The sequence below is a fragment of the Chrysemys picta genome, chromosome 9, assembly GCF_011386835.1.
Source record: "Chrysemys picta bellii isolate R12L10 chromosome 9, ASM1138683v2, whole genome shotgun sequence".
NCBI classification, from domain to species: domain Eukaryota; kingdom Metazoa; phylum Chordata; order Testudines; family Emydidae; genus Chrysemys; species Chrysemys picta.
In genome coordinates this window covers 62730515-62742986 of record NC_088799.1, presented here as the reverse complement: position 1 = coordinate 62742986, position 12472 = coordinate 62730515, and the positions used below count along the sequence as shown (strand labels likewise).

Here is a 12472-nt window from a genome sequence, read left to right as displayed (position 1 = left end):
TCTATGGAGGAGACTGGCATACCATCTGCCTTGCTTTGTTGGAACTGCCCTCCCTTTGCTCCACTGAAGTCCCAGTGCTCTCCACGTGTTTCTCTTGCCACCCAGGGTATGCTGCACTTTCTGTGTTACTCCCTACACCTTAGCTTGCTCAGAGTTACCATGGCTGTGTGCGCAAATCTGCAGTCACTGTAATGTACACCTGAGCACAATTCTAACATACACAGTGGAGCGAAACTCACTGGTGCACAGAGGACACCTCTGTTAATGCAGCTGTGCTGATTTACTCATTGTTCTAAAGGGGACTTTCTGGGTATGGAGATCTTCTGGAAAATCCAGCTCCTAGGCTCAGGTCCTCAATGGTATTCAGGCACCTAACTACCAGTGGTTTCAGGATCTGGGCCACTGCAGCTTGCCCATGTCACAGAGCGAGTCATGGTAGAGTTAGGAATTCAAGCCACATCTCCTGTGTCCCAGGCAAGGGACCTCAACCACAAGACCACCCCTGCTCGCTCGTGTCTTGGGATGAAAGGTGCTATAGACACGTAAGCAATTTTGTGCATTAATGACAGCGATTTCAGCGCCATTAGGGAGCCTCGCAGAGGCTCTGCAGCCCAGCTTTCCCTCTTTAATCAATGCCTTGTGTGCAACCTACATGTGGACTGTAGATCAAATCCAATTTACTACTTGATTGGGAGTGATGGCCTTGGAACTGTAAAATGCTAGTTAGTGTCTTCATAATTCATGGGCTGCCCTTTTGCCTCCTGTGCTCAGGATGTTAAGAGCTGCTGGGTCACTCCTGCTGCTAGCTGTGGGAATTAGACCTCCCTGACAGCATTTTCAGTGGAGGGCCCATCAAATGCCAGTGGGTTTGATGAGATCCAGGGCTCAGTGTGTGGGTTTGGCCAGGGATCTGTAATGGGAAACAAGGATGCTAACAATTTGTAACCAATATGTTTGTGTTTAGGTAGGACTCCCAGATGCTGTGTCCCTGGGTACCAAACAATTGTGCTTACTTAAAATTTCAATGGACCCAATTCTGGTCTGACCGGTACCAGTGTAAATGAGGAGCAAGTCCGGTAAAGCAGTGTAAGCAAGATAATTATACTTAGCTCTCATAATGGCCCTTTCCTACATATATCTTACAGCACTCAACAAAGGCAGGTCAGTAATATGATCCCCACTTTGCAGAAGGGGTAACTGAGGCAAGGAGGGGCCATTTATCATACAGCAGGCCGGAGTCAGGGACAGAACCCAGCTTTTTTTATTTGTAATATCATTCCCCGTCCACTGGACTGTGCTTCTCTAGTTGTCTCCTCTGCACCCCCTCTGAGTTGACTGGTGCTTCTTGTCTCATTTTCAAAGAGGTAGTTAGAAAAATGTACCTTTTGCTGCAGGGCCTGGATGGTGCATGGGCGACACTTTATAACTAGTTCTCCCTTGTGCTCGGGTATTGTTTAGTACAGGCCATCCCCCTCTTCAGATGTTCTATTACAATGAGCCACGTTTTCAGCTGGCCTCTTCTTCATTAAAGATTCAAGGTCCAGATTCTCCACTGGTGTAAATTGGCAGCACTCTGTTGAAATCACTGGAGTCACCAGAGCTCTGTCAGTTTACACCAGCTGAGGATCTGGCTCTTAAATATTTGCTCCGTCTGGACAAATAGAACACTTCATTTTTATTTCAGCAGTGCCTCGAGGCCCCAAATCGAGATCAGGGCCCCATTGTGCTAACACTGTACAGAGGAGGAGACAGGCCCTAGCTCAGTCGAAACACATAAAGGAAGCATTATTATCCCATTTGGGCACTGGGTTCTGAGAGATGAAAGGACTTGCCCAAGGTCACGTGGAACAGCTGTAGCATAGCCAAGAATTGAAGGCAGATATCCTGAGTCCTAGGGCACGGCCTTCACCATCAGACTATCCTCCCACTCATTTTCTCTGTCTTTCTCCCCATTCTTATTCAGCGTCTGAAACCTGGACTGCAGATTGACAGTAGATTTTGGACCAGGTAAAGCCTGACCACATCAGGTCCAGCGCCGGACAGCCTCCCTTCCAGACAATGGATGTATCTTTTTTCCATCTTTTTTCAGTTCTTGGAACCCAGCATCTGCTGTGAGTGCCTGGGAACTTGGGGTTGGTCACTCCTGAAGTGGTAGAGATCTTGCAGTGAAGGGCTTGACAGAGACTGCTCTTTGTAACGGGAGCCAAGCACTGCCTGAGCCCAGCCTTGGGGGGCGAGTCATGCCAGGGTGCTGGGATGCTGCCAAGTGGGAGACAAGCTAATTCAAAACAGATTCCAGGCCATTAGCCAGTGCTTCCAGTCATAGATATAATCATGCATATGCTCTTTGTGTTCCCCTCTCATCTTTTAAAGACCAAGCAAGAATGCTGCTCTTCAGCTGTCTCTAATTCTCTAGCTGGCCTGGCTAGCAGCCAGCAAGCCCCACCTAAGTTTTGGAGTCATGGAAATTTTTCAAGACATCTCCAGCACAGTAACTGGTCTGACCGAGACCCCTCTTGCCATGACACAGTCGTCATCCTCATGGCTCCAGGATGCTGTGTTCACCACAAACCCAGACCCAGAGAGGACAAATCTGCATTGCATTCTCTTCCAGGCTCAAATGCAGGTAAAATCCCTGCAATCAAAATCCTTTGGCTGTGTTCACTTCGCCTGGGAGTGCTGAAATGAGACTAATCGGGGCACCCCCATGTGACTGAGATCCCCACCCTTCCTGGAGATCACAGAGCACCTGGGACCCTCCTTAGCAGAGATGTTGGCAATTCCTACTGGGGAAATCTACCACCTATCCATAACATACAGTACTCTGAGCATCGCTAGAGTACCCATCTGAGAGGCAAGAGCTCTTGCATGCTACCATACGGTAGCTAACCTTCCTTTCCTAACTATGCTAATCAAGAAGCAATCAAAACAGTCTCCAGTGTACCATGTCAGCCTGTCACCCCAGTGCCACCTGCCTGTACCCTGAGTCCCTCTCAGACTCAGACAAGCTTCAGGGCTGAGACAAAACCCAACTTCCAAACTTTAGTGGGGAAGTGAGTTCAATGACTGGAGCCACATAGCAGTTTTGCAGCTCTGACCCATCTCTGGTTAAATCTTTCAACTTTCCTATCTGGAGAGTGGAGCTCATACCCAGTCCGTTTTACAGGTAGAACAAGTGAGATGGTCTCAGTCTAGCCCAGGGAGTGGGCAAACTTTTTGGCCTGAGGGCTACATCGGGAAATAGAAATTGTATGGCGGGCCATGAATATTCACAAAATTGGGGTTGGGGTGCCGGAGGGGTGTGGGCTCTGGGGTAGGGCTGGGGATGAGGAGTTTGGAGTGCAAGAAGGTGCTCTGGGCTGGGACCGAGGGGTTTGGAGGGTGAGAGGGGGATCAGGGCTGGAGATGGGCTGGGGGAAGGAGTGCAGGTTCTGGCTGGGGGTGCGGGCTCTGGGGTGGGGCTAGGGATGAGAGGTTTCGGGTGCAGGAGGGTGCTCTGGGCTGGGATCAAGGGGTTTGGGGAGCAGGAGGGGGATCAGGGCTGGAGCTGGGGCGTGGGGAGAGGCTCAGGGGTGCAAGGTGCCAAGCAGCACTTACCTCAAGTGTGGTGCGGCCCCGACCCTGTGCCCCAGCTGGAGCGCCGGAGCGGGGCTGAGCTGCATGGTGCAGTCCTGATCCAGTGCCCTGGCTGGAGTGGGGCCGAGCTGCATGGTGGAGTGCCGGAACAGGGCTGAGTCGCTTGGTGCAGTCCTGACCCCAGTGCCCCAGCCGGAGCGGGGCCGAGCTGCTGGTGCGGCCCCCAACCCAGAGCCCCAGCCAGAGCAACGGAGTGGGGCCGAGCCGCTGGTGCGGCCCCCGACCTAGCACCCCGGCAGGAGCGCCAGAGCAGGGCCGAGCTACATCGTGTGGCTTGCGGGCTGGCTTAAATCGGCTCGTGGGCCCAATTCGGCCCGTTGGCCATAGTTTGCCCATCCCTGGCGTAGCCCATGGCTTATGTTTCTACACATCAGAACTACCAACCCCACTTGTCCCGACTGGAGGAGACACCTCAGACTGTCTAGCAGGTGATAGAAGCATCAGGAATCCCTGCCCTCACGTCCACACACCCCTGCATGCCCATAAACTCTCTGGGTGAAATTCTGACCTCTCTGGAGTCCATGGTAAGACTCTCCTTGACTTCAATGGAGCCAGGATTACACTCTCACACCCAGGCCACAGAGGACAGCTGAACAAACATCACCAGCACAACTGCAACCAAGTTACTCTCTTGTTGACAGTCTAAGCAAAGAGGCCAAGGAATGAATGATCCTCAGTGAGTGAGATGGAGAATCCCTCTCATACTCCCAGAGAAGGTCTTGCCAAGTGCAGTCCAGGTTTGCTTAGTTAGCAATAAGGGATGTGGCAGGTAGAGTTGCAGGAGAGAGATCTTTATTCCTCATACTGAGAGGCCAGGGTTCCATGCTCAGAGGCCTATGTTTGTCCAGGAGCTTGCATTCCTGAGCTCCAGGTCCAGGTGTCACACCAAACTAGGTCCTGCTTGGAACCTGACCCTCTTTTTCCAGCCCCCTCATCAGAATATGACAATGAGGAACACGGCTAGGGAAGCTTACACTGCTGCCACTCACACTGTACCTGCCATGTAGAGACCCAGAGGAACTTGGTCTCCAGCCATAGCCTTTCATCTACATGAAATTAACAACAAAAACCCAAATCTACATCCCAAGCCCTCTCCATACCATAGCTAACCCTTCACCCCCCTCCAATATCTTCCCCCCAGAACAATACCAGTCCTTTATGTTGCACCTTACCTGGGAAGCTGAAGTGTCCAGAAACCTGCCTGGAGCCTTGTCCTCGGGCTCCAGGACCTAGAGGAAGAAGCAAAAAGAATGTGTTGCTCTGAGTTGCCACCAGCATCACTCTACAGCTCTGGTTGTAACATCTCTTTGTACAGGCTCCCAAATTTGGCTCAGATTAGGTAAAACCCCAACAATTCCACAATGATCCCATCCCATTAAAAATCATTTTCAGAGACAATATTTTCCCATGAACTTGCAGCAGAGTCAGCCATGTTTTATGTTTCAAGAACCATGGCCTTCTTTTGAAACATCTCTGATAATCTCTCTGGAATATGCTCACCTCCAGGAGTATTCAGGCCGTTTCAGTAGGGAAGCACAAACCAAGGACCCCCATGGATACAGATTGGAATTCTGCAGCTCAGACCTATCTCAGCACTGTAGTTAAAGTGATGTCCATGGACCCCTTCCAAATACTGATTTTCAAGGCTTGAGTTAATGGACTTTTAGTTGGTGTCTTTAGATAATGACTTTGCTTGACTGTGTGCCACAGATCTAACTTAATTTGTAGCTGACTTAATTGTAACCAATGGGATTGCAGTATGCAAATGAACTGAGAAGGAGGACGGTAATGAGGAAGGTTATAGTTCGTATTGACTAAAAGTGTTATTGCCCTACAGGGAAATGCCTTTATGCACGAGCCAAAGGTAAGTTCTTTTGCAAGGCTCAATTCTCCTGGGAAAGCAGTGTCACATGGGTTCCCTTGACTGTTCCCTTGTGCCACAGCTTCACCAACCCTGTTATGTTCTTCCCATACACCCAGAGAAACCCTTCACTTCCCATCTGAAATGGCTTTCATTATAGGTTAAGGAAGAGGACAACAAGAAAGAACAAAAGCAAAGTCTCCATGAGAGAGAGAGAGAGAGAGCATGCACATACTGTCTGTGTCTCCCCTCTAACCGTCTGCAGCCACTCCCAAGATAAAATGGCTACAGCCATGCACACAAGCAAAGGTCTTAGAAATTTAACGGTGCAGTACAGAGAAAACAAAAGCAATGGTTCCATAGCTTAAATACATCACCAGGACCAACTAGACTCAGTGACAGCTTGAGGCCCAGTAAGCCCATTGAGTACATATCTGTGAGTAGCTCAGGCATCTAAATTACAAAGCCTACCACTTGATTCATGGCACAATACCATTTTCTTCTGACTCATCTACTCCTGCAGTTACCTCCTTCACAAGCAGCACTTCTAACAGGGAGAGCCCAGAGAAGGTGCTACTGTTTCAGTGTATCCACATGAATGGCCCTTTGCACAGCAGTCTTAGTCTCCTGTAGTTCTAAGAGCATTAGGAGAGGATTTTTTTTCCACTGTTAGGGATGGAGAAACATGGCAAGCTCCAGCTACCTGCTGTTACTGTAAACATGTTATCTGTGAGGCAGAGCTGGCGGAATTGTTTATAACAAATACATTTGGCTGTATGATCAGCCAATTAGAGTTTGTTCCCATGATGTCATGTCTGTAACTGAGACACTTTGGTATGGTTCAGGAGGGGGTGAAATTTGTCTAGCCGTGGAGATAGAACTAGACCACCCTGTTTGAGTCCAGCTTTGAATGTTTGTCTGTAGGGTTTTGCTTGGGCTCACCTCACTCAAGAACCAGACAGAGCCAGAATGACCTATGACCTCCTCTGCAGACCCCGGTTCTCTCTCATTCCGAGTTTAACACTCACAAGTGGTAATGAGACCTGACAGGTGACTCCAATCCATGATGGGTGAGGGACTCACTGAAAAAACCCCAACCAATTATATCTGTCATGATATAATGACAGTTGAAGAGTAACTTCGCCAGCAGCAGCACCATGTATCACCAGGAGAATTCATCCACAAAGTGCCCTTGGTGAACAGGGGGACTAGATACCTTCGAAGACTGGTGAGGAAATTGGGGGCCTTTCACCTGTTCAGATCTGGCTTGGGTTGGTGGTGTCTGAAGTCACCATCTGACATAGGGGCTGGAGCTAGGGGTGCTCCAGTGGTTTCCATTATATACAGAATTTACTGTTTGGTTCAATGGCTCACAGCACCCCCACTATACAAATTGTTCCAGTACCCCTGCCATATAATGGCCCACAGAAAGGGCTGTGGGGACTCAGAACATTTCTATTCTATAGAAGCTCTTATCTTGCCACCATCACTGCTGTATCTCAGTGCCTTCTGGTCATACATTAAGTGATGTTGCTAACCCCACTCATGAGTGGTTCATTCTCTCACATCCTCACCCCAGGGGGAAGAATTGTGTGTTCAGTGGAATGGTTTGTTTTGAAAGGTGTTTTTCTCGATTTGTGTTTTAAATATCCACTCTGTTCTGTGTTTGTTAGCCTAGGCAGGTCAAAGATGCATACCTTGCCCCTGGAACTGAAGGTGGTAAGATTTGTGGTAGCCCTTAGTTCCTGGAGGAGTTCATTCCAAGGTGTCAGACGGGCCTTGGGAAAGCTCCATCTCCTGCACAGGTGAACTTTACCCTTGTGGTAGAGTTCTATTGCACCTGAGGTGGGGAGCCATCGACCGCAATCCTCATCCCAGAGCTGCAAGCAATCTTCTAGGTACCCTAGGCCAGGGGTTCCCAAACTTGGTTCATGGCTTGTTCAGGGTAAGCCCCTGGTGGGCCGCAAGACACTTTGTTTACCCGCGTGTCCACAGGTAGAGCTGCTCGCAGCTCCCAGTGGTCGCAGTTTGCCGTTCCCAGCCAATGGGGGCTACGTGAAGCAGTGCAGGCTAATCTGCAAGCGGCCGTACCTGTGGACACTACAGTAAACAAAGAGTCTCGTGGCCTCCCAGGGGCTTACCCTGAAGAAGCAGCGAACCAAGTTTGGTTCAGGCCACAAAGTGCCTTAAAGATAAGGATTGAGGCCTTGACCCAGCATTCTCTGGGAAGCCAGTGTAGAGCACTGAGGACACGGCTGATGGGCCTGCATTAGCCAGCGTGGCTGAGGTGCACTGCAGCATTCTCAACTAGATGAAGGTCCCTAAAGGCTCGTAGCTTCATGCCCAGGTAGAGAGCGTTGCTGCAATCCACTCGAGAGATGTGTGTAACCAAGGCCAGACCATCATTCACCAGGAGGAGAGTCTCCTAGCCAACTGGAGGCGGTAGATAGCCACCTCTGTGTGTAAGGCTATGAGAGCGCTCAGCATCAACAACAAATTTAGGAGCACTCCTGAACTCCAGATTGAATTGACCAATTACAGGTGTGCCCCTCTACCAAATGAGACCGCACCGAAGCTGCAGCGTGTTTCCTGCACCTTGTCTAGTGAACTAGTATCAGTGCCACAAAAGCTGTTGGCACAGCTGGGCCCCTTGTGCCGGTGTCAGCAGAGAGGCTGAGAGGTGATTAGGCCCCAGAAGTTGACCTCCTCTCAGAGCCTCCAGGGCAGGGCTGAGGACATTGGCAAGGACACTCTGAGGGAAGCCTGGCCTGCTACTGGCACTATCCTTTTGTTGGATGAACTCTGTCTCCAGGGCTGTTAATTTAGTGCCTGGCACTAGCAATAATTTCCTTCAAATATAATGTTGGACAAACTTCCCTACATAGATATTCCCAGAGCAGCCAATCTGTCTTAGCCGAAAAGCTAAATATTAGTCCTTTCAAAGCCCTCCCTTCATATGTATTTATACAACGGGCTCTGGCTGCTACAACCCATCTGGTCACTAATCCATGTTTCAAACAAAACCTCTGAAACATAATCCATGTTCTCACAACTATTTAGATAGCATGGACCAGATTCCCAGCTGGGGTAAACCAGCATGTCTCCACTGAACTGAAACAACAAGGAGTCTGGTGGCACCTTAAAGTGCCATGGCTAAAGTGGTGGCATGGCTACCCCCTGATACTTGACACCACTGAACTGAGTGGGTCTCCTTCAAACTACACCAGCCAAGGATCCGGCCATATGTGTTGGAAGAGTCCACGGGCCTCATTCTCTGCTAGGTTTTAACAGTTTTCTGTCAGTGCATCTTCACTGAGGTTGATGGAGTCTCCACTGAAGTCTGGGTCCCACAAGTGCACGACATGGTCGTGACAAAGTGGGACAATGTCTATTTTTTTATGAATAGTCTGCGTGACTCAGTTTCCCTGCCTATCTGAATGCATAGAATTAAATCAAGGGGGGGACAAGAACGGGTTGTTATAGAAAGAGGCAAAAAAGGAAGTACAGTGACATCCTCAAGGACAAATCATAGAATCATAGAATATCAGGGTTGGAAGGGACCTCAGAAGGTCATCTAGTCCAATCCCCTGCTCAAAGCAGGACCAATTCCCAACGAAATCATCCCAGCCAGGGCTTTGTCAATCCTGACCTTAAAAACCTCTAAGGAAGGAGATTCCACCACCTCCCTAGGTAACCCATTCCAGTGCTTCACCACCCTCCTAGTGAAAAAGTTTTTCCTAATATCCAACCTAAACCACCCCAACTGCAACTTGAGACCATTACTCCTTGTTCTGTCATCTGCTACCACTGAGAACAGTCTAGATCCATCCTTTTTGAAACCCCCCTTCAGGTAGTTGAAAGCAGCTATCAGATCCCCCCTCATTCTTCTCTTCTGCAGACTAAACAAAGCTTCAGAGGAGTTCAGATAGCAGTGAAGGGAGAAACTACCAATATGGCTCCATCCGGGTTAGGATGGGTTACCTGTCCCAGTGCTAAGCCTAGGATAAAAGCGCATACAAGAGGGAAAGGGTTTGGGTGAACTAGGAGAGGCTACAGAGGACGCGGCAGTGAAAAAGCTGACAGCCTGGGAAACCATACTCCTAGAGAGGGATCAGGCTGCAGGCAGCAGTGTGCCCAATTCAGAGATGGAAAATAACAATCCAGGCCTGCCTGAGCTATGGACACAGAGGTTAAGGTTAAATAAGCAAATATGCACGTAGGACTTTTTGTTTTATACTTTGGCCCTGCATGCTTTGTACCGTTGGATGAAAGAATAAATGCTGCTTTGTTCGGAAGTAGTTGGTTTTGAATCATTTTAATCAGCTGCTGTCACAAACTCCCAAAGGGAAACCCACATGGACCTGGTGAATTAGTCACGGTTGGTATCCAGGGGGCTGTGACCCAGGTCCTGGTCTGAGAGTGGGTGAATTGCAGAATTCCGCCCCAGAAGAAAGGGTCCTGTTCCTGTACCAGATCTGTACTGGCAACAGAGCTTGCTTACACCACCTGATGTATTCATCGTAAGATCCTTCAAGGCTCTGCCAGGCATGGCTGAGGTTTGTTTAAAGCAGGTATTTTACACACAGTGCCATCAGTATATTACAGTTTAACATTCCATTACACTGCCCCTTTAAGTTCTACATTCCTGCCATTTACAATAGTTACACTATCACAGGGTCTTTGAAGTTCAGTACAGATCAGTCTGCCAAGTGTCTCTGAATCGTACTGATTTTCTAATTACACGACCCGAACGTATAACAACTTGGTCATCTGGCTCTCCATTAGTTGTATCAACTGGCTGTAGTTGGGTTGGAATTCTTGAGTCTTCTTGTTCTTCATTCACCAACTCTGGAATTTGCTCGGTTGATTGTTCTTTCTGAGGAACAAACTGTAGATGTCGACAGTTTCTGTTGAGCTCTTCATTGTCGGTCTCAATCACATATGATCTGGGCATAAAATTATTTTTCTTTATGACCGCTGGAGTTGTCCATCCATTTTCTCTAGCCAATTTGACGTGAATACGATGACCAGGTTTGAGACCGGTTAATTCTCTGATTGACATCTGTTGCAAAAATTTTCATAAGCTTTTTTTAGCCCTTTTATCCATTTTGGCTACTCTCTTCATGTCTGGCCACTTGGAAATAGGTTCTTTTCCAAAGTTGGATCAGTAGTTCTGAGTTGTCTCCTCCTCAGGAGTTGTGCTGGACTATATCCTAGCTGCTATTGGTGTTGATCTGTAACTCAGAAGAGCAAGGAATTGATCTTCTTGCTGTAGGATTTTCTTGGGTGTCCATAGAGCTCTCTCAGCCTCTCCATTCGCTTGTGGGTAATGTAGGCTGCTAGTAATAAAATCAAAATCATATTTCATTTGGAAGGACTTAAATTCTGATGCAGTGAATTGTGGTCCATTGACCATTAACAGTTGTTTTGGAATACCAAAGTAAGCAAAAATGCACTTCAGCTTTTCAGTAACACTGCACAAGTGACATCTTTCAAGATCACTATTTCTATATACCTGGAAAAATAGTCCACAACCACCAGATAATGATGTCCTCTGAATTCGCATCAAATGTGCAGCTAGTCTCGTCCAAGGTCTGCCTGGTAGAGGTGTTGTTATTAAAGGTACTTTATGTTGTGTTGGTCTGTTAGTTCTGCAATATTCACATGCAGATACTTTATGACCTTGCTGATGTCCGGCCACCACACTGACTGGTTGACCCATTGATTCTTGCCTGCATATTTATACCTGCCTCTGGAAATTTCCATTACATGCGTCTGACAAAGTGGGTATTCACCCACGAAAGTTTATGCTCCAATACATCTGTTAGTCTTAAAGGTGCCACAGGACTCTCTGTTGCTTTTCACAGCATTTAGTTACTCCTTGATGCCCTTCATGGTTGTGGTTTAGGGTTTCTTCTCTCATTTCATTCGGAATTATGATGTAATGACTTTAATCACGAGTCCATTTGACTTGCTTAATTGTCCATGCACTGCAAAGTAGTCTCTTGTCACTTCCTTAGTGTCCTTTAGATACTTGGGCCAATGTAACTTAGAACCTCCTGAAGTTCCGTGTCTGTTGAGGTTGCTTTTTGTAGCTGGAGCAGTCTTTTTTCTGTATGTGTCCACAGCATCCACATATGCCTTTACATCATCTTCAGGCTCATGGGAAGTTGAGTGCGATGCTGTGCTCCATGACAGAGCGACAGCTTCTAACTGATTTTTTCCCAGGAACATACTGAGCAATTGGGTTAAATTGCATTAACCTTTGCAATAGACGTTGGTATCTCAGTGGTGTTGGATCCAAGTCTTTTCTGTTGATGAAGGTTACAAGCAGTTTATGGTCTTTTATCCGTGTAAATGAATCCAGTTCACAAAGATATCTATAAAAGTTCTCAGACGCCTATATGCTCACCGGGCACTCCTTTTCAATCTGTGCATGTTGTTTTTCTGTGTCTGTGTGTGTGACTATGTGTTGGACTTTAACAGTTCATTCAGTGGTTTTGTCACTGTAGAAAGGCCTTGTAGATATCAACTAAGGTAATTTACCATCCCTAGTATATGTCTCAGTTCTGGTACATTAGTTGGTGCATTCAATTCTCTAATTGCTTTTACTTTCTCAGAGCTAGAATGGATTCCATCTTTGTTTATTGTCTGTCTCAGAAACTCAATTTGGGGTAGACGGAAAATGCATTTTTCCTTGTTTCGCTTCAGTCCAGACCGACTGATTAGGCTTAGGACTTCGCTGAGGGTTTTGTTGTGTTCCAAAGATCAATATCCATCAAAGATCGATATCATCCATGAAAACCTACAACTCCATTTGTGTTTGTTAGCAGATTTGCCATCTTTCTTTGGAAACTTTCAGGAGCACTGGGAATCCCAAAAGATGATCTTTGAAAGCAAAATCTCCCAAAGAGTGTGATAAATATAGTCAGTTTAGCACTTACTTTGGCTAAAGGAATTTTTTCCAGAATCTGC

At 47.6% G+C, this 12472-nt stretch overlaps 1 protein-coding gene across 2 annotated transcripts in view; it reads right to left on the bottom strand.

Moving 5' to 3' along the window:
- LOC101937411 (BTB/POZ domain-containing protein KCTD16-like) overlaps positions 1-12472 on the bottom strand; it is a 75561-nt gene that overhangs the window by 48994 nt on the left and 14095 nt on the right. Inside the window, exons 1-2 of one of the 2 annotated variants that reach the window (XM_065556388.1) lie at positions 5137-6654; positions 4809-4865 (exon numbers count right to left, since the gene is read on the bottom strand). Coding sequence is in view for 1 of the 2 variants with exons in the window: in XM_024111706.3 (XP_023967474.2) it covers positions 4809-4865 (57 nt within the window). In the remaining variant the exon portion in view is untranslated. Of the gene's footprint in view, positions 1-4808; positions 4866-5136; positions 6655-12472 lie in introns of those variants that run through there. The other variant, XM_024111706.3, reaches the window with a different exon arrangement.